At 45.5% G+C, this 27,834-nt stretch overlaps 1 protein-coding gene across 1 annotated transcript in view; it reads right to left on the bottom strand.

Moving 5' to 3' along the window:
• Positions 1 to 27,834, bottom strand: part of TMEM255B (transmembrane protein 255B) — a 176,717-nt gene that overhangs the window by 56,986 nt on the left and 91,897 nt on the right. Inside the window, exons 5-6 of the mRNA XM_069760180.1 lie at positions 14,511 to 14,591; positions 5,930 to 6,015 (exon numbers count right to left, since the gene is read on the bottom strand). Of these exons, the coding sequence (XP_069616281.1) occupies positions 5,930 to 6,015; positions 14,511 to 14,591 (167 nt within the window). The remainder of the gene's footprint in view (positions 1 to 5,929; positions 6,016 to 14,510; positions 14,592 to 27,834) is intronic.

Here is a 27,834-nt window from a genome sequence, read left to right as displayed (position 1 = left end):
TCTGGGAAGTCCAATAAAAAATGTCTAGCTGCATCACTTTGGCATAAATAAAATCACTGCAAAAATGCCATGAAAACATACCTTGGAAAAATACCGTGTTTTTTTAAGTGGCAGCTTAGACCACACGATGATTTTGGCCACAACACGTCGTATGTCTCAGCCTATATTCACCGCTGTGGATCCGCAGCAGTTTCCCATGAGTTTACAGAACAATGTAAACCTATGGGAAACAAAAAACGCAGTGCACATGCTGCGGAAAAAAACGCGCGGAAACGCTGCGGATTACATTCCGCAGCATGTCACTTCTTTTCTGCGGATTTTCACCTGCTCCAATAGAAAACTGCAGATGAAAATCCGCAGAAGAAACCGCAGTTAAAACTGCGATAAATCCGCAGTAAAAACCGCAACGGGTTTTCACTGCGGATTTTGTAATTCTGCTGCGGAAAAATCCGCAGTGGAATCTGCAAAGTGTGAACATAGCCTTAAGATTGCATTGTGCTGCTACAACGCACTGTACTATAAATAAATGAAATACTTTGATTTTTTGCAACCTAAGTTATTACAGTATTTTTTTTCTGCTTGTATGTCATTGTCATGTGACCACATTGGGCGCATTCTAAAGGTACCTTCACACATTACGATTTCGATAACGATATCGTTGCAACGTCACGCTTTTTGTGACGTAGCAACGATCCCGCTAACGATCTCGTTATCTGTGACAGCGACCAACGATCAGGCCCATGCTGGGAGATCGTTGGTCGTTGGGGAATGACCAGGACCTTTTTTTGGTCGCTGATCACCCGCTGTCATCGCTGGATCGGCGTGTGTGACGCCGATCCAGCGATGTGTTCACGTGTAACCAGGGTAAATATCGGGTTACTAAGCGCAGGGCCGTGCTTAGTAACCCAATATTTACCCTGGTTACCATTGTAAAAAAAAAAAAACAGTACATACTCACATTCTGATTCTGAAGACAGTTTCAACGATGCCGAAGTTTTTCCCCTGATCATTGGTCGCTGGAGAGAGCTGTCTGTGTGACAGCTCCCCAGCGACCACACAACGAATTATCAACGATCACGGCCAGGTCGTATCACTGGTCGTGATCGTTGGTAAGTCATTTAGTGTAACGGTACCTTAACCCCTTACCGGCATCGGACGTACTATACCGTCCGATGCCGGCTCCCCTGCTTTGATGCAGGGCTCCGCGGTGAGCCCGCACCAAAGCCGGGACATGTCAGCTGTTTTGAACAGCTGACATGTGCCCGTAATAGGCGCGGGCAGAATCGTGATCTGCCCGCACCTATTAACTAGTTAAATGCCGCTGTCAAACGCAGACAGCGGCATTTAACTACCGCTTCCGGCCGGGCGGCCGGAAATGACGTCATCGCCGACCCCCGTCACATGATCGGGGGTCGGCGATGCTTGTGAATGGTAACCATAGAGGTCCTTGAGACCTTTATGGTTACTGATTGCCCGTCGCTGTGAGCGCCACCCTGTGGTCGGCGCTCACAGCACACGTGCAATTCTGCTACATAGCAGCGATCAGCAGATCGCTGCTATGTAGCAGAGCCGATCGTGCTATGCCTGCTTCTAGCCTCTCATGGAGGCTATTGAAGCATGGCAAAAGTTTTTTAAAAAAGTTTAAAAAAATGTGAAAAAAATAAAAAAAACATAAAAGTTTAAATCACCCCCCTTTCGCCCCAATCAAAATAAATCAATAAAAAAAATATCAAATCTACGCATATTTGGTATCGCCGCGCTCAGAATCGCCCGATCTATCAATTAAAAAAAAGTATTAACCTGATCGCTAAACAGCGTAGCGGGAAAAAAATTCGAAACGCCAGAATTACGTTTTTTTGGTCGCCGCGACATTGCATTAAAATGCAATAACGGGCGATCAAAAGAACGTATCTGCACCGAAATGCTATCATTAAAAACGTCATCTCGGCACGCAAAAAATAAGCCCTCAACCGACCCCAGATGATGAAAAATGGAGACGCTACGAGTATCGGAAAATGGCGCAATATTTTTTTTTTTTTTTTTTAGCAAAGTTTGGAATTTTTTTTCACCACTTAGATAAAAAATAACCTAGTCATGTTTGGTGTCTATGAACTCGTAATGACCTGGAGAATAATGGCATTAGCATTAGTTTAATTAGCATTTAGTGAACCTAGCAAAAAAGCCAAACAAAAAACCAATGTGGGATTGCACTTTTTTTGAAATTTCACCGCACTTGGAATTTTTTTCCCGTTTTCTAGTACACGACATGCTAAAACCAATGATGTCGTTCAAAAGTACAACTCGTCCCGCAAAAAATAAGCCCTCACATGGCCAAATTGACAGAAAAATAAAAAAGTTATGGCTCTGGGAAGGAGGGGAGCGAAAAACGAACACGGAAAAACGAAAAATCCCCCGGTCATGAAGGGGTTAAAAGCAGCACAATGTCATGTTTAGCCACATGAAATGTGTCAATGTCATTGTGTAGTCCCTGTCCAATATCACGCACCTCCCTGCAGTATAAACTCTGTAAAGCAATACATAGACAGAATTTGACAATGAACAAGTAATTCAAATACCTAGAATTTTACATTTATCACACCATTACAGCACTATGCACATGTCACACAAAAGCAGCACACATTACACAGCAGACACCATACAAGCATTATGCACATGACACACTAAGCAAACGTTACATAAGCATAGTACACCCCACCCTTCACACAAGCACAATGCATACATCATACAATTTTAGTGCACATTACACAAACATTATGTCCACGTCACACAAACGGAGCGCATATGTTACACACACACTATGCACAAGTGATATGCCTAAAGGTACCGTCACACTAGACGATATCGCTAGCGATCCGTGACGTTGCAGCGTCCTGGCTAGCGATATCGTCCAGTGTGACAGGCAGCAGCGATCAGGATCCTGCTGTGATATCGCTGGTCAGGGAAGAAAGTCCAGAACTTTGTTTCATCGCTGGATCTCCCATGTCTTCGCTGGGAGCACAGCGGCCGGAAAGCAGAGCGGTGACGTCACCGCTCTGCTTTCCGGCTGTCCGGCGCTCACAGCCAGAGCAGAGAAGCAGAGCGCCGAGGACAGACAGCGGTAGGTAAGTATGAAGCGTTTGTTTTTTTTACTTTAACGATGGTAACCAGGGTAAACATCAGGTTACTAAGCGCGGCCCTGCGCTTAGTAACCCGATGTTTACCCTGGTTACCCGGGGACCTCGGGATCGTTGGTCGCTGGAGAGCTGTCTGTGTGACAGCTCTCCAGCGACCAAACAGCGACGCTGCAGCGATCCGGATCGTTGTCGGTATCGCTGCAGCATCGCTTAGTGTGACGGTACCTTAAGTCATACAAAAAAGAGCAGATGTCAGATAAGCACAGTGCACGTCAGACAAGTACAGTCCACACATCATACAAACACTGCAAAAATGTCACAAAAAATACAAAAAGGCACGTAAGAACGGTGAAGATACCACCCAAGCACAATTCACACGTCACACAAACACAGCATACGTCATACAAGCACAATGCACACTCACATCATTGTGTGGTAAACACTATGCCCACATCATACAAGTTTAGAGCATACGTCACACATGCACTGTACACTAGAGATGGCAGATACCTGGATGTTTGGGTACAACAGGTTCGATCGAATAGTTAGCTCGGGATCGGGTACCAGAACAGTCCCCGGACCTGAACCCAAGCCCAGACCCCATTCACTTGAATGGGGAGCCAGAACATCCAGTGTTTGCCATGCTGTCATGTGCATGACAGTGCGGCAAACACCGCTTCTGTAAAATCATCACCACCGGTCAGACTTCCGCGGTTTCCATGCTGTCAAAAGACAGTGTGGGCGCTCAGCTGTGATCAGAAGTATAAAGTTTACCTCCGGTCATTGGTGTCGGCTTATGGGACTACTGTTCCCATCAGCCGACACCTACAGCTGCTAATAACAGTTAGAGCAGGAGTGGCAGATGGGAATATTCATCAGCCAGCTCCTGCACTGTAAATAAATGTAATAAAACGGTGTGGATTCCCTGTATTTTTGATAACCAGCCAGGCAAAACTCAAGAATAGTGGGGTACCCACACTGTATATTTGAATTATTAAAATAAATAATTTTTAAAAGACTGTGTGACAACCAGCCAAGCTAAAGCAGACAGCTTGGGGCTGGTATTCTCAGGCTGGTAAGGGGCCATGAATAATGCCCCCAGCCTAAAAATAGCAGCCCACAGCCACCCAGGAAAGGCACATCTATTAGATGCGCCAATTCTGGCGCTTTGCCTGCTGTTGCTACTTGCCCTGTAGCGGTGGCAAGTGAGGTTCATATTTGTGGGGTTGATGTCACCTTTGTATTGTCATGTGACTTCAAGCCCACGGATTACTAATGGGGAGGCATCTATAAGACACCTATCCTTTACCAATCCTACAGTTATATGGTAAACAGAGACACAGCCAGAATAAAGTCTTTTATTTGAAATAAAACAAAACTAAGTTTTTTACTTTTTTAATTTAAAAATAACAAAAACAGTTAACTCCTCTAATGCCTAATCTAACGCCTAATTCCACTGAATCCCATGTCTGGGGGACAAATAGTATTCAACTTGGACGGTGCCAAGATGCGACCGTCCAGGCTGAGAACCACTGAGGAATGAGCTGCAGTGACTAGCGGTGACATCATTGACTTTACTGCTGGTCATTGAGGCTGTATTCCCAGCAGAACCATACTGCAGTGACCTCTGTGAGATCCCCGCTAGCACAGTGTGAAAAAGACTTATGGTGCAGAGACAAGTTCACCACAGTTCAAATTCACTGCAATGAAATTCTCTCTCTCCTTGCACCTTGTACAATGTTGTGAGCATCAGCTGTTATAATGTTGTTTTGCATAATTAATGATTGATTATTACTTTTTTTTATTCTAAGACAGATAAAGAAGATATCCCATCGTGACCTGCAATAGGACTTCTAGGAAAGGTCCAAAATATGTACATATAGGAAAAAAGGCTTAAAAGGTTTCAAAAATTGATAGAGGGGAAAACAGATTTCTTCATTCTATTCCTGCAATACTATAATTTAAATCTTGTTTCTGGATAACATTAATTTGAGGTGAAAGTATCCTGGCTTGCTCAATAGTTAACACACCTGCTCCTGAAAACCTATTGTTAGAGGACATTCACACAGTGGAAAAAATTGTGCTAGCAGTTAAATCCATGAAAGAAATTGGAGGCTGACCTTTGGGGTTTTGCCACTAATTTGGAGTTTGAACTGCCATGGGTCAGCATGCAGATTTACTTACCAACTGAGGTTCTTGCACAGAAACTGTATAATTGACAGTCACTTATTACTGTGGCTGAAGGCAAAAAGAAGAGAGGGGCGCTCCCTGGGGCACTATTTTCAGTTTATATTAAAATACAAAACAATAAGCTTACTAACCTTCAACAGTTGTGCATTAAATAGGCAAAACTCTATGATGAGCATGGCTGGGATATCAAACACCTCCCAGTGGATGTGGGCTTCTGCTCCATATGGCTAAGAACGCTTGTCTCTGTGAAATAGGATCAATAAGCTAAGGATAATCAGCCTAATGTTGGGCGCTGCTTTTGACAAAAAAGTGGAGGTGAATATAATTATGGAATTTATTAATAAAAGGGTTGTAAAACAACACGTTTCGGCAAAGGATTTGCACATTCCTGAGGTTTGACGCAATGTCCATGAGCAGCACCTGACAATAAGCTGATCATCTCTAGTTTATTGTTCTTATTACTGTGACTTTCACACTCATGTCAATATGAAAACTAATGCAGATTTCCTTTGAATAACCATGTAAGGCATTTTATGGATCATCTCTCAAAATTTACTTTTCAGCATAACCTTGTTATTTTTAGCCAAAAAAAAAAGATTTCATACTTGTCACAGTCATAGAGGTCACAGCAATAGCATGTGTGAGTCCGAATTCTTAGTTGACATCGGCTACTTCCAGTAGAGCAGGTGACCTGTAATGGACAGAAATTAAAACTATAGTTAGATGACTATTCTCAACAAAATAGCAACATACGAAGACCCTACAACTATACAATTACCTCAAAGGAAACCTTTCAGGTGATTCGTGCTACTCAAACTGCAGACAGCATAAAGGAGAGACCTGTGAATCACTTGTAGGAGATGGCTGGAGCAGAGCCGGAATTAATCCCATCTCCGGCTGTTGGAATGATGCTTATTATTGTATATATTGCAACAACTACAATTTTCTACTTTTTAATAGTACATGGGTTCCAGTCTCTAGCCATAGTGTTATATTGCCAAAAATGCACTGTTTAAAAAATTATAAAAAAAAAAGTTTCTGTTCACTGTGTGTGTAACTGGAGCACCATCACTTTACTTTCACTTTGCAAGCTAGGTAGGATAGGTGACTGTAGTTAGGTAATGATGACATTAGGGTAGAGTTAATCTTACCTGCATCTCAAAAACATTTCTAGAATTCGCCCTTTTCTTAATTTCGACTCTGCAAAAACTCTGACTGTTTCACTTATTCATTCTCGTCTGGACTATTGTAACTCTCTACTAATCGGTCTTCCTCTTGCAAAACTCTCCCCGCTCCAATCTGTCCTGAATGCTGCAGCCAGGATCATATTCCTCACCAACCGTTACACCGATGCCTCTACCCTGTGCCAGTCATTACACTGGCTACCCATCCACTCCAGAATCCAGTACAAAACTACTACCCTCATCCACAAAGCACTCCATGGCTCAGCACCACCCTACATCTCCTCCCTGGTATCAGTCTACCACCCTACCCGTGCCCTCCGCTCCGCTAATGACCTCAGGTTAGCATCCTCAATAATCAGAACCTCCCACTCCCGTCTCCAAGACTTTACACGTGCTGCGCCGATTCTTTGGAATGCACTACCTAGGTTAATACGATTAATCCCCAATCCCCACAGTTTTAAGCGTGCCCTAAAAACTCATTTGTTCAGACTGGCCTACCGCCTCAATGCATTAACCTAACGATCCCTGTGTGGCCTATTTATAATAAAAAAAAAAAAAAAAAAAAAGGTTCCTCGCATCATGTTCTCATACACTTTATGCAGTATTAGCCCTCTGTGTCTGTACTGCTACATACTTAGGCAGGTAACTGGTTCATGCAGCTTTACATGAACACCTGAGCCTTACACTATAGCTGGTCCGAATAACTAAAGCAATTGTTACCATCCACCTCTCGTGTCTCCCCTTTTCCCCATAGTTTGTAAGCTTGCGAGCAGGGCCCTCACTCCTCCTGGTATCTGTTTTGAACTGTATTTCTGTTATGCTGTAATGTCTATTGTCTGTACAAGTCCCCTCTATAATTTGTAAAGCGCTGCGGAATATGTTGGCGCTATATAAATAAAATTATTATTATTATTATTATTATTATAATGTTCGGGACTAGCCCATAGTCGGAGGTGCTTAGCATTAGGGGAACACACCACTTCATGTAATTAGGCAGATAGGGACAAGTTCGAGTTCAAGTAGGAAGTGTTTGTGAGCAGTGCAGCCGTTGTGGGTGAAGTACAGCAGAGGAGACTAAGGGACAAGGGAGTATCATGACATTAGAGTGACAGAAGAGATAGGGAGAACTTCCACCTTACTTATATTTAGGGATTCTATATCGACGGGGTCTGTTCCACAGGTCTGGAGCATAGCAAATGTAGTACCAATATTCAAAAGTGCTCTAAAAGTGAACCTGGAAATTATAGGCCAGGAAGTCTAACCTCTATTGTTGGTAAAATATTTGACGGGTTTCTGAGGGATGTTATTCTGGATTATCTCGATGAGAATAACTGTTTAACTCCATATCAGCATGGGTTTATGAGATCGCTCCTGTCAAACCAATCTAATCAGTTTTTATGGAGAGGTAAGCTATACACTGGACCAAGGTGAGTCATTGGATGTGGTATATCTTGATTTTTCCAAAGCGTTTTATACCGTGCCACACAAGAGGTTGGTACACAAAATGAGAATGCTGGTCAAGGGGAAAATGTGTGTAAATGGGTAAGTAACTGGCTTAGTGATAGAAAGCAGAGGGTGGTTATAAATGGTATATTCTCTAACTAGGTCGCTGTGACTGGTGGGGTACCGCAGGGATCGGTGTTGGGACCTATTCTCTTCAACATATTTATTAACAATCTGGTAGAAGGTTTTACACAGTAAAATATTTATATTTGCAGATGATATAAAACTATGCAAAGCAGTCAATACAAGAGAAGATAGTATTCTGCTACAGATGGATCTGGATAAGATGAAAACTTGGGCCGAAAGGTGGCAGATGCGGTTTAACAATGATAAATGTAAGGTTATACATATGGGAAGAAGGAATCAATATCACCATTACACACTGAACGGGAAACCACTGGGTAAATCTGACATGGAGAAGGACTTGGGGATCCTAGTTAATGATAAACTTACCTGGAGCAGCCAGTGCCAACAGGATCATGAGGTGCATTAAAAGAGGTCTGGATATACATGATGAGAGCATTATACTGCCTCTGTACAAATCTCTGGTTAGACCGCACATGGAGTACAGTGTACAGTTTTGGGCACCGATGCTCAGGAAGGATATAATGGAACTAGAGCGAGTACAAAGGAGGGCAACAAAATTAATAAAGGGGATGGGGGAACTACAATATCCAGAGAGATTAGCAAAATTAGGATTATTTAGTCTAGAAAAAGTTGACTAAGGGGCGATCTAATAGCCATGTATAAGTATATAAGGGGACAATTCAAATATCTCTCAGAGGATCTGTTTATACCAATGAAGGTGACGGTCACAAGGGGGCATTCTCAGTGTCTGGTGGGGAGAATGTTTCTCCACCAACATAGAAGAGGATTCTTTACTGTTAGGGCAGTGAGAATCTGGCATTCCTTGCGTGAGGAGGTGGTGATGGCGAACTCAGTCGAGGGGTTCAAGAGAGGCCTGGATGTCTTCCTGGAGCTTAGCAATATTGTATCTTACAGTTATTAGTAGTGTTGAGCATTCCGATACCGCAAGTATCGGGTATCGGCCGATACTTGCGGTATCGGAATTCCGATACCGAGATCCGATACTTTTGTGGTATCGGGTATCGGTATCGGATACATAGAGATGTGTAAAATAAAGAATTAAAATAAAAAATATTGATATATTTACCTCTCCGGCGGCCACGCGACCAATCACAAGCCGCTACGTCTTTGAAAGCCATTAACGCGCTCATTTTTAAAAATGAGCGCGTTAATAGCTTGCGGTGACGTCGCGGCTTGTGATTGGTCGCGGCCACGCGACCAATCACAAGCCGCTACGTCTTTGAAAGTCATTAACGCGCTCATTTTTCAAAAATGAGCGCGCTAATAGCTTGCGGTGACGTCGCGGCTTGTGATTGGTCGCGTGGCGGTCACATGGGCGGCCCGCGACCAATCAGAAGCCGGGACGTGATTCTCAGGTCCTAAAAGTGCTGATTTTGAACAAAGAAGCCTGCCGGTTACCCGCGCTGAGTTCAGGGGCCGCCGGAGAGGTAAATATATCAATATTTTTTATTTTAATTCTTTATTTTACACATCCCTATGGATCCCAGGGCCTGAAGGAGAGTTTCCTCTCCTTCAGACCCTGGGAACCATGAGAATACCTTCCGATACTTGATGTCCCATTGACTTGTATTGGTATCGGATATCGGTATCGGCGATATCCGATATTTTTCGGGTATCGGCCGATACTATCCGATACCGATACTTTCAAGTATCGGACAGTATCGCTCAACACTAGTTATTAGGTTCTTTAGAAGGACATAGATCTGGGGATTTATCCTGACAGAATATAGGCTGAACTGGATGGACAAATGTCTTTTTTTGGCCTTGCTAACTATGTTACTATGTTAAAGCAACGGACCTAAACAGGACTGAGTTTGTGGAATTAGTGAGGGTCTCAAGCGGTAGATCAGGGTGCCAGTAGTGGAAGAAATGGAGCGCAGGACCGCTTAACAGGTAGATAGCCTTGCTGAACAGGAAAATGGTGACAAGTTAGACTATGATGAAGTAGGGCAAAACAGTGTGCTTTACTGGCCCTGGAGGTAGACTACAGTGGAAGGATAAGGTGTATGTGAAAATTATTTACAATGTGAAAGAAATGTCTAGAATTGAGAGTCCTCAGTGGTTGATACCTTTTAATGGCTAACTGAAAAGATGGTAACAAATTGCAAGCTTTCGAAACTACATACGTCTCTTCATCAGGCAAAGACTAAAACAAATTCTGAAGAATCACATATTTATGCACAACATAGTATAGAAAAATAAAAAAGAGGGGAAAGAAAAAACCATGGATAAGCCAGGTGACATGAAGCAGAATTACCATGGGTGATAAACAGTTACGTCCATAAATATTGGGCCAGCTCTTAGATAAGGATTGTTTTATTGTCCTGTGATTAGGGTCTCTGTTGTGATGACCCCTCATAGTCTGAGGGGCAAGTTCCTTAGTTGATGTAAAAAGACATAAATCCATGCGACACATTCATTCCGTCAGTGAGAGTGTCAAAGGTCATCATCAGTTTATATTCCCAAACTCTTCTGTCTTTCTGCGATTTGAAGTTACCTTTAAGCACAAGTAATTTCATGTCCATAATGTTATGATTTGGGAGACAGAAATGTATTGCCACAGGTATATCCATTCTTTTTTCTCTTACTGTATGGCGGTGAGAGTTCATCCTTGTTCTCAGTTTCTGCCCTGTCTTCCCCACATACAGACCCCCAGACTATGAGGGGTCATCACAACAGGGACCCTAATCACAGGACAATAAAACAATCCTTATCTAAGAGCTGGCCCAATATTTATGGACGTAACTGTTTAGGTATCAACCACCGAGGACTCTCAATTCTAAATATTTTTCTATCTACTGGCTAACACGGTACCAAGATATATTTATTTCCTGTATCAAAATGGAGGATACCAGAATGTACCGCTTCTTTATGGAACTAAAACCACTTCTGAAGAAACGTGCACAAATGGACAGCGACATTTTTTTCCTATCTAAAAGCAAAAAGGAGAATCTAATTCCCAAAGGACTCTGGATTACAAACCCAATTCTTCATAACTACAATACCCATTATGCACAGAACCTGTGTCACATGACTTCTGAGAGATTAAGGAATCATCTTTTGCATGTCTTCTACAGCATAAAGAGTAAAGTCCAAGGGCAATTTGAAACCCTTAGGAAATCACTAACAGAAGACACAGAGCAAAAATTACAACAATATTATAACAAACTACGGACCCATCTAATTCATAACAAGGAAAAGAAACTGCACAGATTGCGCCTCAATTCAGGACTCTATGCAAACAGATACAAAACAAAGCCAAAACCTGACAACTTGGACAACCACTCCATTCCAGGCACAAATAACTGTCATTAATCTCTCAGACTATAAACCCAACAAAGTGGAACTGGCTGTGCTTTCCAGAGGACTCTCATTTTGTCCTACTAAGGCCCTGGATAAAACTGAACTCTGCAGTGATATGGAACATTTTTTCAGGAGACTGCGTCTGAGGGAATATTTCAATGATACAGAAGATTCAGAACCCACCTGGACTGAAGGAAAAGGGATCCTAACAACAAAGAAGAGGTCAGACTGGACACCTCCACCTGGATGCAACCCTCATTTGGATATCTATATAGACTCCTTCAGACATTTGATAAAATCTACCATCATAGATACTAACAAGAGACATGCATCCAACATCAGTGCCCAGGAGAGAAAGGCCATACAGTCTCAGAAAACCAACAAAGAAATCATCATCAAACCTGCTGACAAGGGAGGTGCAATAGTCATGATGATGAACACATCAGACTATATGAGGGAAGCAATCAGACAACTTATGGACACACGCTACTACAAAAAATTGGAGTCGGATCCTACACAGGACTATTACAAGGAACTAAACAAGTTGGTATCTTGTCTGCCGGGTAACCAGGGTAAACATTGGGTTACTAAGTGCAGGGCCGCGCTTAGTAACCCGATATTTACCCTGGTTACCATTGTAAAAGTAAAAAAAAAAAACAATACATACTCACATTCTGATGTCTGTCACGTCCCCCGGCGTCCACAGGGTTAAAACTGCTTTCGGCAGGAGCGCTGCTAATGCACGTGCTGCTGCCGAGAGCTTCCCTCCACTGACTGTCAGTGCCGGCCGTAAAGCAGAGCACAGCGGTTTTTACTTTTACAATGGTAACCAGGGTAAATATCGGGTTACTAAGCACGGCCCTGCGCTTAGTAACTCGATATTTACTCTGGTTACAAGTGAACACATCGCTGGATCGGCGTCACACATGCCGATCCAGTGATGACAGCGGGTGATCAGCGACCAAAAAAAGGTCCTGATCATTCCCCACGACCAACGATCTCCCAGCAGGGGCATGATCGTTGGTCGCTGTCACACATAATGACATCATTAGCGGGATCATTGCTACGTCACAAAAAGCGTGACGTTGCAACGATATCCTTAACGATATCGTTATGTGTGAAGGTACCTTAACTGTTTATCAGCCATGGTAATTCTGCTTCATGTCACCTGGCTTATCCATGGTTTTTTCTTTCCCCTCTTTTTTATTTTTCTATACTATGTTGTGCATAAATATGTGATTCTTCAGAATTTGTTTTAGTCTTTGCCTGATGAAGAGATGTATGTAGTCTCGAAAGCTTGCAATTTGTTACCATCTTTTCAGTTATCCATGAAAAGGTATCAACCACTGAGGACTCTCAATTCTAAATATTTTTCTATCTACTGGCTAACACGGTGCCAAGATATATATCTTTCCTGTAAAGAAATGTCTATAAGACTTTGTACCCGCTACCCCTTGTAGATGACCCTTACAAAGTTACCGTTCAGTAAAGACGGTTTTAAAACGGAAGGCTCCTTTATTGAACACGGAAACCTATTGTCCTGGTTGGCCAACACGATGGAATACCGGCAGTCTGCACGGGCGCAAGGCCCTCACAGCATGAACACCCAGCCAGGACCCACTCATGTAGCATGCCAAAGCATAACAGGAGAAGACGAGTGCCTCGTCCGCGGCTACCACCCCGTGCTACACTACACAAGCATGAGCTTTGACAATCAGAGTAGCTGGTTTGTAGCACAGATGTTTAGGGTGCCCATTCAATTGCATGAACATTGCTACTTGTGAGAATCAGCCACACAATGATAGAAGTGAATATGTTATTAGCCCAGAATTATGGACTATTTAAAAAAGCATTTATTTGGTGCTCTGTTCTCATATTCATCCTTAAATGACAGGTCACTGAACCTTCACTGACTTGCCTTCTATTTTGAATATTGCGCTTCCACAGTTCATATTGTGGTCTTTGGTTAAAAAAAAAAAAGTACAGCAAAATGGCACTGGCGGCGCATGCACAGTAGCATCTATCACTTCCCGATAGATGCTACTGCGCAAGCGCCGTCATCGGCAAGCAATAGAAGCTACTGCACATGTGCGGCCACCAATGTCATTTTGTTTTAGTTAATTTTTTTTTTTTTTTACAAAGGTTACCATATGAACTGCGCAAGTGCAGTATTTAAAATAGCAAGCAGGTCACCGTAGGTTCAGTGACCTGTCATTTACACCCATAAGTATGAATATGACAACAAAGCACCAAATAAAGATCTGCCCACATGGTCCACAGCCTACAACCATGCTCTTCACTGGTCATAGGCTGGACCCTTCCCATGTCACTCTGGGAAAGCACCTAATAACCTGGATAAAGCTATGTAAAGTGATGGGCTCTGTTCTTTATTGCAGAGGAAGCGCCAGTACAGACGCACATCTGAAATAACTGCTTTTATAGTGCTTAGAAGGCATGAAAGAAAAGGTGAAATTCTTTTTTGTTCCCCTTCACCTTTAGGCTATGGGCACACGTTGCGGATTTGCCTGTGGATCCGCAGCGGATTGGACGCTGCAGATTCGCAGCAGTTTTCCATCCGGTTTACAGTAGTATGTAAACCCATGGAAAACAAAATCCGCACTGCACATGATGCGGAAAATACAGTGCGGAAAAGCTGTGGTTTATTTTCTGCAGCATATCCATTCTTTGTGCCGATTCTGCAGCGTTTTACACCTGCTCCTCAATAGGAATCCGCAGGTGTAAAAATGCAGGTGAAATCAGCACAAAAACCGTTGGAAATCCACAGGTAAAACACAGTGCATTTTACCTGTGGATTTTTCAAAATCTGCGTGGAAAAATCTGTACACGAATCCGCAACGTGGGCACATAGCCTTATAGATACATGAGGCTCTAGGCAGTGGCCTGTCTTCACCTGCAGTTTGTTCTCCTTGCCTTTACTAACCTAAATCACTAGGATTGTAACCTTTGATATTTAGTATTAACCCATAATCCCCTTAGTGTTCCACTTCACCACCATAAGCAATTCAAGAAAACTAGAGATATTACTAGGAATGCAAGTTTATTATAACAGTTTTAAATATGATCTTACTTCTGTCTGTTGCGCATCATAAGCAAGTCCTGATCCACTTGCATAGAATTTGCATCTTCCAGAGTACAAAGGTCTTGGTTCCTTTAAAAAAAAAAAGCCAATCAAATACCTAGATCAAACATCTTGAATGTTCTAGATTTTATAACAATTTTTTTAACTGGTAGTAATGAATCAGAAGGGATCTGGACCCAGAATTGTGAAATATAACTATTCGAATCAACAAACAGTGAATGGAAGCATTGACAGTAAAGTGATGTTCTCAGATAGCTTACACACGTTACTTTTATTCACTATTTCAATAAACTTTGAGAATGTTAGCCTACCACTGGACTCTCAAGTTTTCAATTTCCTTCAAAGAAACCATCAATGTTGTCAACTATCACGGTTTCTTTTTTTCCCACATTATGATCATTTTGAAAGAACACTTCTATCAATAGATGCAATAGACTTCTGATAATACAAAAGAGGATCTTGAAAAAATAAAAATGTGTTGAGTATTATAGTCATAGCACCTAGTTTATATAATCACTAGATGGTGGCCCGATTCTAACGCATCGGGTATTCTAGAATATGTATGTATGTATATAGCAGCCACATAGTATATAGCACAAGCCACGTAGTATATAGCAAATATTACGTGGCCTGTGCTATATACTATGTGGCTGCTATATACATACATACATACATATTGTAGGATACCCGATGCGTTAATACAGGCCACACAGTACAGGCCACGCAGTATATAACACAGCCCAAACATTATATAACACAGGCCATGTACTATATAACACAGCCCACGCAGTATATAGCAGCCACACAGTATATAACACAGGCCACGCAGTATATCACACAGCCCACGGAGTATATAACACAGCCCACATACTATATAACAGCCCACACAGTATATAACACAGCCCACATACTATATAACAGCCCACACAGTATATAGCAGCAACGCAGTATATAACACAGGCCACGTAGTATATAACACAGCCCACGCAGTATATCACACAGCCCACGGAGTATTTACTGTATCACAGCCCACATAGTATATAGCACAGCCCACGCAGTATATAACAGCCCACGTACTATATAACACAGCCCACGTACTATATAACACAACCCACGCAGTATATAACACCGCCCACGCAGTATATAACACAGGCGACATAGTATATACCACAGGCCACGCAGTATATAACACAGGGCACGTAGTATATAGCACAGCCCACGCAGTATATCACACAGCCCATGGAGTATATAACACTGCCCATGTAGTATTTAGCAGCCACGCGGTGTATAACGCAGTATTTAGCAGTGTGGGCACCATATCCCTGTTAAAAAAAACAAATTAAAATAACAAATAGTTGTATACTCACCCCCTGAGATCCAGTGAAGCTGTGCCGAGAAGCGTGGCTGCCGCCATCTTCCGTTCCCAGGGTGCATTACGAAATTACCCAGATGACTTAGCAGTCTCGCGAGACCGCTAAGTCTTCTGGGTAATGTCGCAATACATCTCTGGGAACGGCAGATGGCGGCTGGTGCGAGCGCATCGTCGGACTACGGAAGGTGAGAATAGCAGGTTTTTTGTTTTTTTATTATTTTAAACATTGCATCTGTTTACTATTGAGGCTGCATAGGCAGCCTCAATAGTAAAAAGTCCCGCAGCAATGTCGCTGATTGGTCACGTGCGCCGGCTGGGCGCTACCAATCAGCGAAGCGGGATTTAAATCCCGCGGCAATGTCGCTGATTGGTCACGCCCAGCCGGTGCGCACGACCAATCAGTGAAGCGGGATTTAAATCCCGCGGCAATGTCGCTGATTGGTCGTGCCCAGCTGGCGCAACCAATCAGGGAAGCGGGATTTAAATCCCGCACCAATGTCGCTGATTGGTCACGCCGGCTGGGAGCGAGCAATCAGTGAAGCGGGATTTAAACCCTGCTGCAATGTCGCTGATTGGTCGCGCCGGCTGGGCGCTACCAATCAGCAAAGCGGGATTTAAATCCCACGCCAATGTTGGCTGGGCGAGACCAATCAACAAAGCAGGATTTAAATCCCACGCCAATGTCGCTAATTGGTCGCGCCGGCTGGGCACTACCAATCAGCGAAGCAGGATTTAAATCCCACGCCAATGTCGGCTAGGCGCGACCTATCAGCGAAGCGGGATTTAAATCCTGCACCAATGTCGCCGATTGGTCACGTGCACCAACTGGGCGCTACCAATCAGCGAAGTGGGATTTAAATCCCGCGGCAATGTCGCTGATTGGTCACGCGCGCCGGCTGGGGGCGACCAATCTGCGAAGCGGGATTTAAATCCCACGCCAATGTCGCTGATTGGGCGCGCCGTCTGGGTGCAAGCAATCAGCGAAGCAGGATTTAAATCCTGTGCCAATGTCGCTGATTGGTTGCGCTGGCTGGAAGCGAGCAATCAGCAAAGCGGGATTTAAACCCCGCGGCAATGTCGCTGATTGGTCGCGCCAGCTGGGCGCTACGAATCAGCGAAGCAGGATTTAAATCCCATCCAATGTCGGCTGGGCGAGACCAATCAGAGAAGCGGGATTTAAACCCTGTGGCAATGTCGCTGATGCAATGTCGCTGATTGGTCGCGCCAGCTGGGCGCTACGAATCAGCGAAGCGGGATTTAAATCCCACGCCAATGTCGGCTGGGCGAGACCAATCAGCAAAGTGGGATTTAAATCCCGTGCCAATGTCGCTGATTGGTCGCGCCGGCTGGGCACGACCAATCAGGGAAGCGGGATTTAAATCCCGCGGCAATGGCGCTGATTGGTCGCGCCGGCTGGGAGCGAGCAATCGGCAAAGCGGGATTTAAACCCCACGGCAATGTCGCTGATTGGTTGCGCCAGCTGAGCGCTACGAATCAGCGAAGCGGGATTTAAATCCCATGCCAATGTCAGCTGGGTGCTACTAATCAGCGAAGTGGGATTTAAATCCCACGCCAATGTCGCTGATTGGTCGCGCTAGCTGGGAGCGAGCAATCAGCGAAGTGGGATTTAAATCCTGTACCAATGTTGCTGATTGGTAGCGCCAGCTGGGTGCTACGAATCAGCGAAGCGGGATTTAAATCCCACGCTAATGTCGGCTGGGCGCTACCAATCAGCGAAGTGGGATTTAAATCCTGCGCCAATGTCGCTGATTGGTCGTGCCGGCTGGGCGCTACGAATCAGCGAAGCGGGATTTAAATCCCACGCCAATGTCGGCTGGGCGAGACCAATCAGCAAAGCGGGATTTAAATCCCGTGCCAATGTCGCTGATTGGTCGTGCCCAGCCGGTGTGACCAATCAGGGAAGCGGGATTTAAATCCCGCGCCAATGTCACTGATTGGTTGCGCTGGCTGGGAGCGAGCAATCAGCGAAGCGGGATTTAAATCCCACGCCAATGTCGGCTGGGTGAGACCAATGCGCAAAGCGGGATTTAAATCCCGCGCCAATGTCGCTGATTGGTCACGCTGGCTGGGAGCGAGCAATCAGCGAAGCGGGATTTAAATCCCGCGGCAATGGCGCTGATTGGTCGCGCCGGCTGGGAGCGAGCAATCAGCAGAGCGGGATTTAAACCCCACGGCAATGTCGCTGATTGGTCGCGCCAGCTGGGCGCTACGAATCAGCGAAGCGGGATTTAAATCCCATGCTAATGTCAGCTGGGCGCTACTAATCAGCGAAGTGGGATTTAAATCCCGCGCCAATGTCGCTGATTGGTCGCGCCAGCTGGGAGCAAGCAATCAGCGAAGCGGGATTTAAATCCCGTACCAATGTCGCTGATTGGTCGCGCCAGCTGGGAGCGAGCAATCAGCAAAGTGGGATTTAAACCCCGCGGCAATGTTGCTGATTGGTCGCGCCAGCTGGGTGCTACGAATCAGCGAAGCGGGATTTAAATCCCACGCTAATGTCGGCTGGGCGCTATCAATCAGCGAAGTGGGATTTAAATCCCATGCCAAGGTCGGCTAGGCACTACCAATCAGCGAAGTGGGATTTAAATCCCGCACCAATGTCGCTGATTGGTCACGCCGGCTGGGAGCGAGCAATCAGCGAAGGGGGATTTAAACCCCGCGGCAATGTCGCTGATTGGTCGCGCCAGCTGTGCGCTATGAATCAGTGAAGCGGGATTTTAATCCCACGCCAATGTCGGCTGGGTGAGACCAATCAGCAAAGCGGAATTTAAATCCCGCGGCAATGTCGCTGATTGGTCGCGCCGGCTGGGAGCGAGCAATCAGCAAAGTGGGATTTAAACACCGCGGCAATGTCGCTGATTGGTCACGCCAGCTGGGCGCTACGAATCAGCGAAGCGGGATTTAAATCCCATGCCAATGTCAGCTGGGCGCTACCAATCAGCGAAGTGGGATTTAAATCCCGCGGCAATGTCGCTGATTGGTCGTGCCAGCTGGGCGCTACGAATCAGCGAAGCGGGATTTAAATCCCACGCCAATGTCGGCTGGGCGCAACCAATCAGCAAAGTGGGATTTACATCCCGCGCCAATGTCGCTGATTGGTCACGCCGGCTGGGAGCGAGCAATCAGCAAAGCGAGATTTAAATCCTGTGCCAATGTCGCTGATTGGTCGCGCCGGCTAGGCGAGACCAATCAGCGAAGCAGGATTTAAATCCCGCGCCAATGTCGCTGATTGGTCGCGCGCGCCGGCTGGACGCTACCAATCAGCGAAGCAGAATTTAAATCCCACGCCAAGGTCGGCTAGGCGAGACCAATCAGCGAAGCGGGATTTAAATCCCACGCCAATGTCGCTGATTGGTCGTGCGCGCCGGCTGGGTGCTATCAATCAGCGAAGCGGGATTTAAATCCCGCGGCAATGTCGCTGATTGGTCGCACGGTGTATTGAGATCTTGCGAGATGATGACATAGTGGTCTCGCGAGACCGCCACGTCATCATTTCGCGAGACCGCAATGCATGGACCGGTCACCGGAGTGTCGACAGACGGTGAGTATATAACGATTTTTTTTTTCTTATTATTTTTAACATTAGATCTTTTTACTATTGAGGCTGCATGTCGCCCAAGCACTTCATTTGTAGCACAGCCTGCTGACGCTTACCACTAGCTGTTCCATAATGGGACACCTCGTGTGCAACACTGGCAGCTGCGGATGGAGTGGTTGTGTGACTGCGCTCTGTGGACGAGCTTTCACTTCTGGAGGAGGAGGAAGAGGGGTGGCGAACGCCTACAGCCAACTGTTTCCTAGATCGTGGGCTAGGCAGAACTGTCCCAGTATGGCCGTCCCCTGTGGACCCTGCATCCACCACATTAACCCAGTGCGCCATGATGGACACGTAACGTCCCTGGCCATGCCTACTGGTCCATGCATCTGTTGTGAGGTGCACCTTTCTTTCCATGGACAATGCGGTCTTTGACATGCTGGTGGAGGGCTGGGCTGGATGGCTTTTCTCGCAAAGAAGTGTCAACTGGGTAGGTCATAGCGTGGTACTGCGTAGGTCATCAGGGCTTTGAAAGCTTCGCTTTCAACCAACCAGTAGGGCATCATCTCTAACGAGATTAGTCTAGCAATGTGGGTGTTCAAACCCTGTGTACGCAGATGACAGGATGAGTCAGTGAGTTCTCATCTCGGCTTCAGGAAAATGGCCGCCGCGATCTCCATCTGCGCACGCGCGGCATCCCAAGGCCATTTTCCTGAAGCCCTGGGAAGCCGAGCACTACAATCTGCGCACGTGCAGCCTCCAGAAGATGGCCGCCGCCAGCGATAATCCGTTGTATAGCGCAGATCGCGCTCTTTTTCTTCAGCTGCGCAGTGGATTCGGCTGTTGGGCATGCGCAAACCACTACGCCACCAACGGAAAGATGAGCAAGATCTGGGGGAGAAACAGCAATGTCAGCACCCCCATATGACCAGACCAGCATGAGTGACAGCCCAAAACGGCGACTCTACAAAGGTATTTCGACAGCATAGGTGGGGAATAAAGGCACAAAAAATACACTAATGTAAAGCACAGCTCTGCCCCTATTTAACGCTATTTTTATCTCATCTTGAAAAAATGGGGTGACCGGTTCCCTTTAACGCTATTGACGTGCGGGCCCGCGTCGGCACGTCAATAGTTAACAGCCGCCAGCCAATCTGAGGCTGGCAGCTGACGTCAGTCCCAGCGTGCATGTCGCCGGCTTCGCCAGTTAAACAGCGTGCATGTCGCCAGTTAAACAATAAGGAGTTTTGTTTCTGTGCGTGTTGGCCTGACTATTTTTGGTAACCTTTGTGTGTATTGAGCCGGGGGGGCGCCAAACTCGGGAACAGCCCCGGGCGGCAAAAGCTCTAGCTACGCCTCTGGGATGAGCACTTTCTTTTCCTAACGAGAGTCTCTTGTAGGGTGAGCTGGACTGGAGAGCTGCATATGGTGGAACTAGTGGGGGTGGTGGTGGACATGGCAGATTGAGAGAGGGTTGGTGATGGTATTCTTGATGTTGGCCTACCTACAGTGTTTCCTACCAAGAACCTTGTGATTCCCTGACTGCTTTCGCCTTGCGACGATACCTCCACATTTGCTGCTGGTGGTGTCCTAACCGGTGAGCTTACTGTGAGGGAAGCAATGTAGCATTGCTGACTACCTTCATTCTGAGCAGGTGCACCAACGGTACTGGACGTTTGGTAGTTAGTCCAGGCTTGTTGTATTTAAATTTAGGAGATTTTTCCCTCTGCTAAAGGTCTTTGAGCACTTCTTACAGATAACTTTGCACTGATCATTCGGATCTTTTTAAAAAATGCCCACACTGCACTCTTCCTACTATGGATTACCTTTTCAGGCATTGCACGCTGTGCTACTTTCACCGGATGGCCACGCTGTCCTAAAACTGTTTTTGGTTTTGACAAACATTTTTGGCCAGATACGGGCCTGCCAGATGAAAGCTGTTGCGATGTAGATGGCTGTTGCGGATCAACAACTGGGTCATCTATCACCTCCTCTTCAATTTCATGTGCACCTTCCTCTGTGTCACCGTGTAAGGTGCTATTGCGTTCGTGACGGGGCACCATAGTCTCATCAGGGTCAGATTCTGGCTCAGTACACTGCAAGGGCAATGTAGTGATCTGAGTCAATGGAACAACATAATAATCTAGCTGTGGCTGTGCATCAGTGCACTCCATGTCCGATTCATCTTGTAATGGGCTTGTAACTAGGGTTGAGCGAAACGGATCGTTCATTTTTAAAAGTCGCCGACTTTTGGCAAAGTCGGGTTTCATGAAACCCGATCCGACCCCTGTGTGGGGTCGGCCATGTGGTACGCGACTTTCGCGCCAAAGTCGTGTTTCAATGACGCGAAAAGCGCCATTTCTCAGCCAATGAAGGTGGACGCAGAGTGTGGGCAGCGTGATGACATAGGTCCTGGTCCCCACCATCTTAGAGAAGGGCATTGCAGTGATTGGATTGCTGTCTGCGGCGTCACAGGGGCTATAAAGGGGCGTTCCCGCTGACCGCCATCTTACTGCTGCTAATCTGAGCCTAGGGAGAGGTTGCTGCCGCTTCGTCAGAAGCAGGGATAGCGTTAGGCAGGGTCCATTAACCACCAAACCGCTTGTGCTGAAGCGATTTCCACTGTCCAACACCACCTTTTGTTTGTAGGGACAGTGGAAGCTACATTTTTTTTCCTCAGCGCTGTAGCTCATTGGGCTGCCCTAGAAGGCTCCCTGATAGCTGCACTGCTGTGTGTACGCCACTGTGCAAACCAACTGCTTTTTTCAAAGCACAAATCCTGTTGTTCTTTCCTTTCTGCACAGCTATCTTGTTTGTTTGTCCACACTTTTTATTTCATTTGTGCATCAGTCCACTCCTTATTGCTGCCTGCCATACCTGGCTGAGATTACTGCAGGGAGATAGTAATTGTAGGACAGTCCCTGTTTTTTTTTTTTTTTTGTGGGAGATTAAGATTGGCATTTCTGCTAGAGTGCCATCCCTGTGTGTGCCATCTCTCTCACATAGTGGGCCATAGAAAGCCTTTTCATTTTTCTGTTTTTTTTGTGGGGTTTATAAGTTCTCCCTGATAAAAAAAATACAGTGGGAGATTAATATTGGCCTTTGGGCTTCTGTGCCAGTCCTGAGTGTGCCATCTCTCTCTCAAATAGTGGGCCATAGAAAGCCTATTAATTTTTTTTTTTATTGGGTTTCTAAATACTCCCAGAAAAAATAACAAAAAATCAGTGGGAGATTAATATTGCCCTTTCTGCTTGTGTGCCACTCTTGACTCCTGGGTGTGCCATCTCTGTCTTTCAAATAGTGGGCACTGGGCCATAGAAAGCCTATTTTTTTTATTGTGTTTCTAAATTCTCCCTGAAAAAATCAAAAAGAAATCAGTGGGAGATTAATATTGCCCTTTCTGCTTGTGTGCCACTCCTGACTCCTGGGTGTGCCATCTCTGTCTTTCAAATAGTGGGCACTGGGCCATAGAAAGCCTATTTTTTTTTTTATTGTGTTTCTAAATTCTCCCTGAAAAAATCAAAAAGAAATCAGTGGGAGATGAATATTGCCCTTTCTGCTTGTGTGCCACTCCTGACTCCTGGGTGTGCCAGCTCTGTCTTTCAAATAGTGGGCACTGGGCCATAGAAAGCCTATTTTTTCTTTTTTTATTGTGTTTCTAAATTCTCCCTGAAAAAATCAAAAAGAAATCAGTGGGAGATTAATATTGCCCTTTCTGCTTGTGTGCCACTCCTGACTCCTGGGTGTGCCATCTCTCTCTTTCAAATAGTGGGCACTGGGCCATAGAAAGCCTATTTTTTTTTTTATTTGGTTTCTAAATTCTTCCTGAAAAAATCATTTTATTTCATTTCTAAAGTCTCCCTGAAAAAAAAAAAAAAAAAAAAAAAATCAGTGGGAGATTAATATTGCCCTTTCTGCTTGTGTGCCAGTCTTGACTCCTGGGTGTGCCATCTCTCTCTCTCAAATAGTGGGCCATAGAAAGCCTATTTTTTTTTTTTGTTTTATTTTGTTTCTAAAGTCTCCCTGAAAAAAAAAAAAATCAGTGGGAGATTAATATTGCCCTTTCTGCTTGTGTGCCAGTCTTGACTCCTGGGTGTGCCATCTCTCTCTTTCAAATAGTGGGCACTGGGCCATAGAAAGCCTATTTTTTTTTTTTATTTGGTTTCTAAATTCTCCCTTAAAAAATCATTTTATTTTATTTGGTTTCTAAATTCTTCCTGAAAAAATCATTTTATTTCATTTCTAAAGTCTCCCTGAAAAAAAAAAAAAAAAAAAAAAATCAGTGGGAGATTAATATTGCCCTTTCTGCTTGTGTGCCAGTCTTGACTCCTGGGTGTGCCATCTCTCTCTCTCAAATAGTGGGCCATAGAAAGCCTATTTTTTTTTTTTGTTTTATTTTGTTTCTAAAGTCTCCCTGAAAAAAAAAAAAATCAGTGGGAGATTAATATTGCCCTTTCTGCTTGTGTGCCAGTCTTGACTCCTGGGTGTGCCATCTCTCTCTTTCAAATAGTGGGCACTGGGCCATAGAAAGGCTATTTTTTTTTAATTTGGTTTCTAAATTCTCCCTTAAAAAATCATTTTATTTTATTTGGTTTCTAAATTCTTCCTGAAAAAATCATTTTATTATATTTTGTTTCTAAAGTCTCCCTGAAAAAAAAAAAAAAAAAAAAAAAATCAGTGGGAGATTAATATTGCCCTTTCTGCTTGTGTGTCAGTCTTGACTCCTGGGTGTGCCATCTCTCTCTCTCAAATAGTGGGCCATAGAAAGCCTATTTTTTTTTGTTTTATTGTGTTTCTAAATTCTCCCTGAAAAAAATCAAAAAGAAATCAGTGGGAGATTAATATTGCCCTTTCTGCTTGTGTGCCAGTCTTGACTCCTGGGTGTGCCATCTCTCTCTCTCAAATAGTGGGCCATAGAAAGCCTCTTTTTTTTTTTATTATTGTGTTTCTAAATTCTCCCTGAAAAAATCAAAAAGAAATCAGTGGGAGATCAATATTGACATTTGTGCTTGAGTGACAGTCCTGCGTGTGTGGCATCTCTCTCATTTGGTGCCACCGAAAACAGAGTGTGTAACATTGTGCCTGATTTTCCTTGCGGTCTCACCCACCTGTAAAGGGATATCTAAATCATACTGAAGTTATAGCTCACCGTGTAAGTTGTTTGACAGCAACAAATACCGTTACTTTGGTTACGTTTTTAAAACAATGAGGAAGTCTGGTGGAAGAGGTCGTGGCCGTGGGCGTTCATTGTCAGCTGGTAATGATGGTAGTGGTAGTGGAGCATCAGGTGGTCGTGGGAAAAAAATATTGCACCTAAGCCTGGAGCTGTGGAGCCAGGTTCATCGTCTGGCTACAGAAGGCCTCGAACGCTCCCTTTTCTGGGAGTAGGAAAACCGCTTTTAAAGCCGGAGCAGCAAGAGCAAGTTTTGGCTTACCTTGCTGACTCAGCCTCTAGCTCTTTTGCCTCCTCTTTTGAAACTGGTAAATGTAAAAGCAGCGCGTCGTTAGTGGATGTTCACGGTCAGGGACAAGTCGCTTCATTGTCCTCTTCAGCAAAAACAACAACAGAGAAGGATGCAGCAGGCGACACAACGGGTTACTCCATGGAGCTCTTTACACATACCGTCCCTGGCTTAGAAAGTGAAGCAGTTAACATGCCATGCCCATTACAAGTTGAATCTGACATGGAGTGCACTGATGCACAGCCACAGCCAGACTACTATGCTATTCCTTTGACTCAGACCACAACATTGCCCTCGCAGGGTACAGATCCAGAATCAGACCCTGATGAGACTATGTTGCCCCGTCACGAACGCTCTACCACTGACTTACACGGTGACACAGACGAAGTTGCGCACAAGCTAGAAGAGGAGGTTATAGATGACCCAGTTGTTGACCCCGATTGGCAGCCATTGGGGGAACAGGGTGCAGGCGGCAGTAGTTCTGAAGCGGAGGAGGAGGGGCCGCAGCAGGCATCAACATCGCAACAGGTTCCATCTGCCGGGCCCGTAGATGGGACAAAACGCGTGGCAAAGCCAAAAACTTTTGGAGGACAGCGTGTCCATCCGGTTAAAGCTCAGTCTGCAATGCCTGAAAAGGGATCCGAGGCTCGAAAGAGTGCAGTCTGGCATTTTTTTAAACAACATCCAATTGATCCGCACAAAGTCATCTGTCAAAAATGTTCAACTACCTTAAGCAGAGGTCAGAATCTGTAAAGTCTGAATACAAGTTGCATGCATAGACATTTAACCACCATGCATTTGCAAGCCTGGACTAACTACCAAACGTCCCTTAAGGTTGTAGCACCCTCGGCCAATGAAGCTAGTCACCAACGCTACATCCCTGCCGTCACTGTAAGGCCACCATTTTCCGCACCACCTGCAGTATCTGTGCAGGTTTCTTTGCCAGGCCAAAGCAGTCAGGGTCAGGGAATCACCAGTTTCGTAGTAGGAAATACTGCATCTAGGGCACAGGCGGAAACAATACCGTCTCCAACCGTCTCTCAGTCTGCCATGTCCACCGGCACACCCGCTAGTTCCACAATCTCCAGCTCTCCAGTCCAGCTCACCCTACATGAGACTCTGGTTAGAAAAAGGAAGTACTTATCCTCGCATCTGCGTACACAGGGTTTGAACGCCCACATAGCTAGACTAATCTCGTTAGAGATGATGCCCTACCGGTTAGTTGAAAGTGAAGCTTTCAAAGCCCTGATGGACTACGCTGTACCACGCTACGAGCTACCCAGTCGACACTTCTTTTCGAGAAAAGCCATCCCAGCCCTCCACCAGCATGTTAAAGAGCGCATCGTCCATGCACTCAGGCAATCTGTGAGTACAAAGGTGCACCTGACAACAGATGCATGGACCAGTAGGCATGGCCAGGGACGTTACGTGTCCATCACTGCACACTGGGTGAATGTGGTGGATGCAGGGTCCACAGGGGACAGCAATTTCGGGACAGTTCTGCCTAGCCCACGGTCTAGGAAACAGTTGGCTGTAGGTGTTCGCACCCCCTCCTCCTCGTCCTCCTGCAGAAGCGAGAGCTCGTCCACAGATCGCAGTCGCCCAATCACTCCATCTGCAGCTGCCACTGTTGCACACCAGTTGTCCCATTATGGGGCAGCTACTGGCAAGCGTCAGCAGGCTGTATTGGCTATGAAGTGTTTGGGCGACAACAGACACACCGCGGAAGTTCTGTCCGAGTTCTTGCAGAAAGAAACGCAGTCGTGGCTGGGCACAGTAGATCTTGAGGCAGGCAAGGTAGTGAGTGATAACGGAAGGAATTTCATGGCTGCCATCTCCCTTTCCCAACTGAAACACATTCCTTGCCTGGCTCACACCTTAAACCTGGTGGTGCAGTGCTTCCTGAAAACTTATCCGGGGTTATCCGACCTGCTCCTCAAAGTGCGCGGACTTTGCTCACATATCCGCCGTTCGCCCGTACACTCCAGCCGTATGCAGACCTATCAGCGGTCTTTGAACCTTCCCCAGCATCGCCTAATCATAGACGTTGCAACAAGGTGGAACTCAACACTGCACATGCTTCAGAGACTGTGTGAACAGAGGCGGGCTGTTATGTTTTTGTGGGAGGATACACATACACGGGCAGGCAGTAGGATGGCAGACATGGAGTTGTCAGGTGTGCAGTGGTCGAAGATACAAGACATGTGTCAAGTCCTTCAGTGTTTTGAGGAATGCACACGGCTGGTTAGTGCAGACAATGCCATAATAAGCATGAGCATCCCCCTAATGCGTCTGCTGATGCAAAGTTTGACGCACATAAAAAATCAGGCGTCTGCAGCAGAGGAACAGGAAAGCCTTGATGACAGTCAGCCATTGTCTGGTCAGGGCAGTGTACAGGACGAGGTAGCGGGCGAAGAGGAGGAGGACGAGGAGGATGATGGGGATGAGTATATTTTTAATGAGGAAGCTTTTCCGGGGCCACTGGAAATTGGTGGCGTGGCAAGGCCGGGTTCTGGTTTTCTGAGGGACACAAGTGACGTAGATTTGCCTGAAACTGCCCCTCAACCCAGCCCAACCGCAGATTTGACAACTGGAACTTTGGCCCACATGGCGGATTATGCCTTACGTATCCTCAAAAGGGACACACGCATTACTAAAATGATGAACGATGATGATTACTGGTTGGCCTGCCTCCTTGATCCTCGCTATAAAGGCAAATTGCAAAATATTATGCCACATGAGAACTTGGAACTAATATTAGCAACCAAACAATCAACTCTTGTTGACCGTTTGCTTCAGGCATTCCCAGCACACAGCGCCCGTGATCGTTCTCACACGAGCAGCAGGGGGCAGCAGAACAGAAGTGTTAGAGGTGCAGAAATCCGAAGTGGCGTTGGACAGAGGGGTTTTCTGACCAGGTTG

The sequence above is a fragment of the Ranitomeya imitator genome, chromosome 3 (assembly GCF_032444005.1).
Source record: "Ranitomeya imitator isolate aRanImi1 chromosome 3, aRanImi1.pri, whole genome shotgun sequence".
NCBI classification, from domain to species: domain Eukaryota; kingdom Metazoa; phylum Chordata; class Amphibia; order Anura; family Dendrobatidae; genus Ranitomeya; species Ranitomeya imitator.
This window is presented reverse-complemented; position numbering and strand designations above follow the sequence as displayed.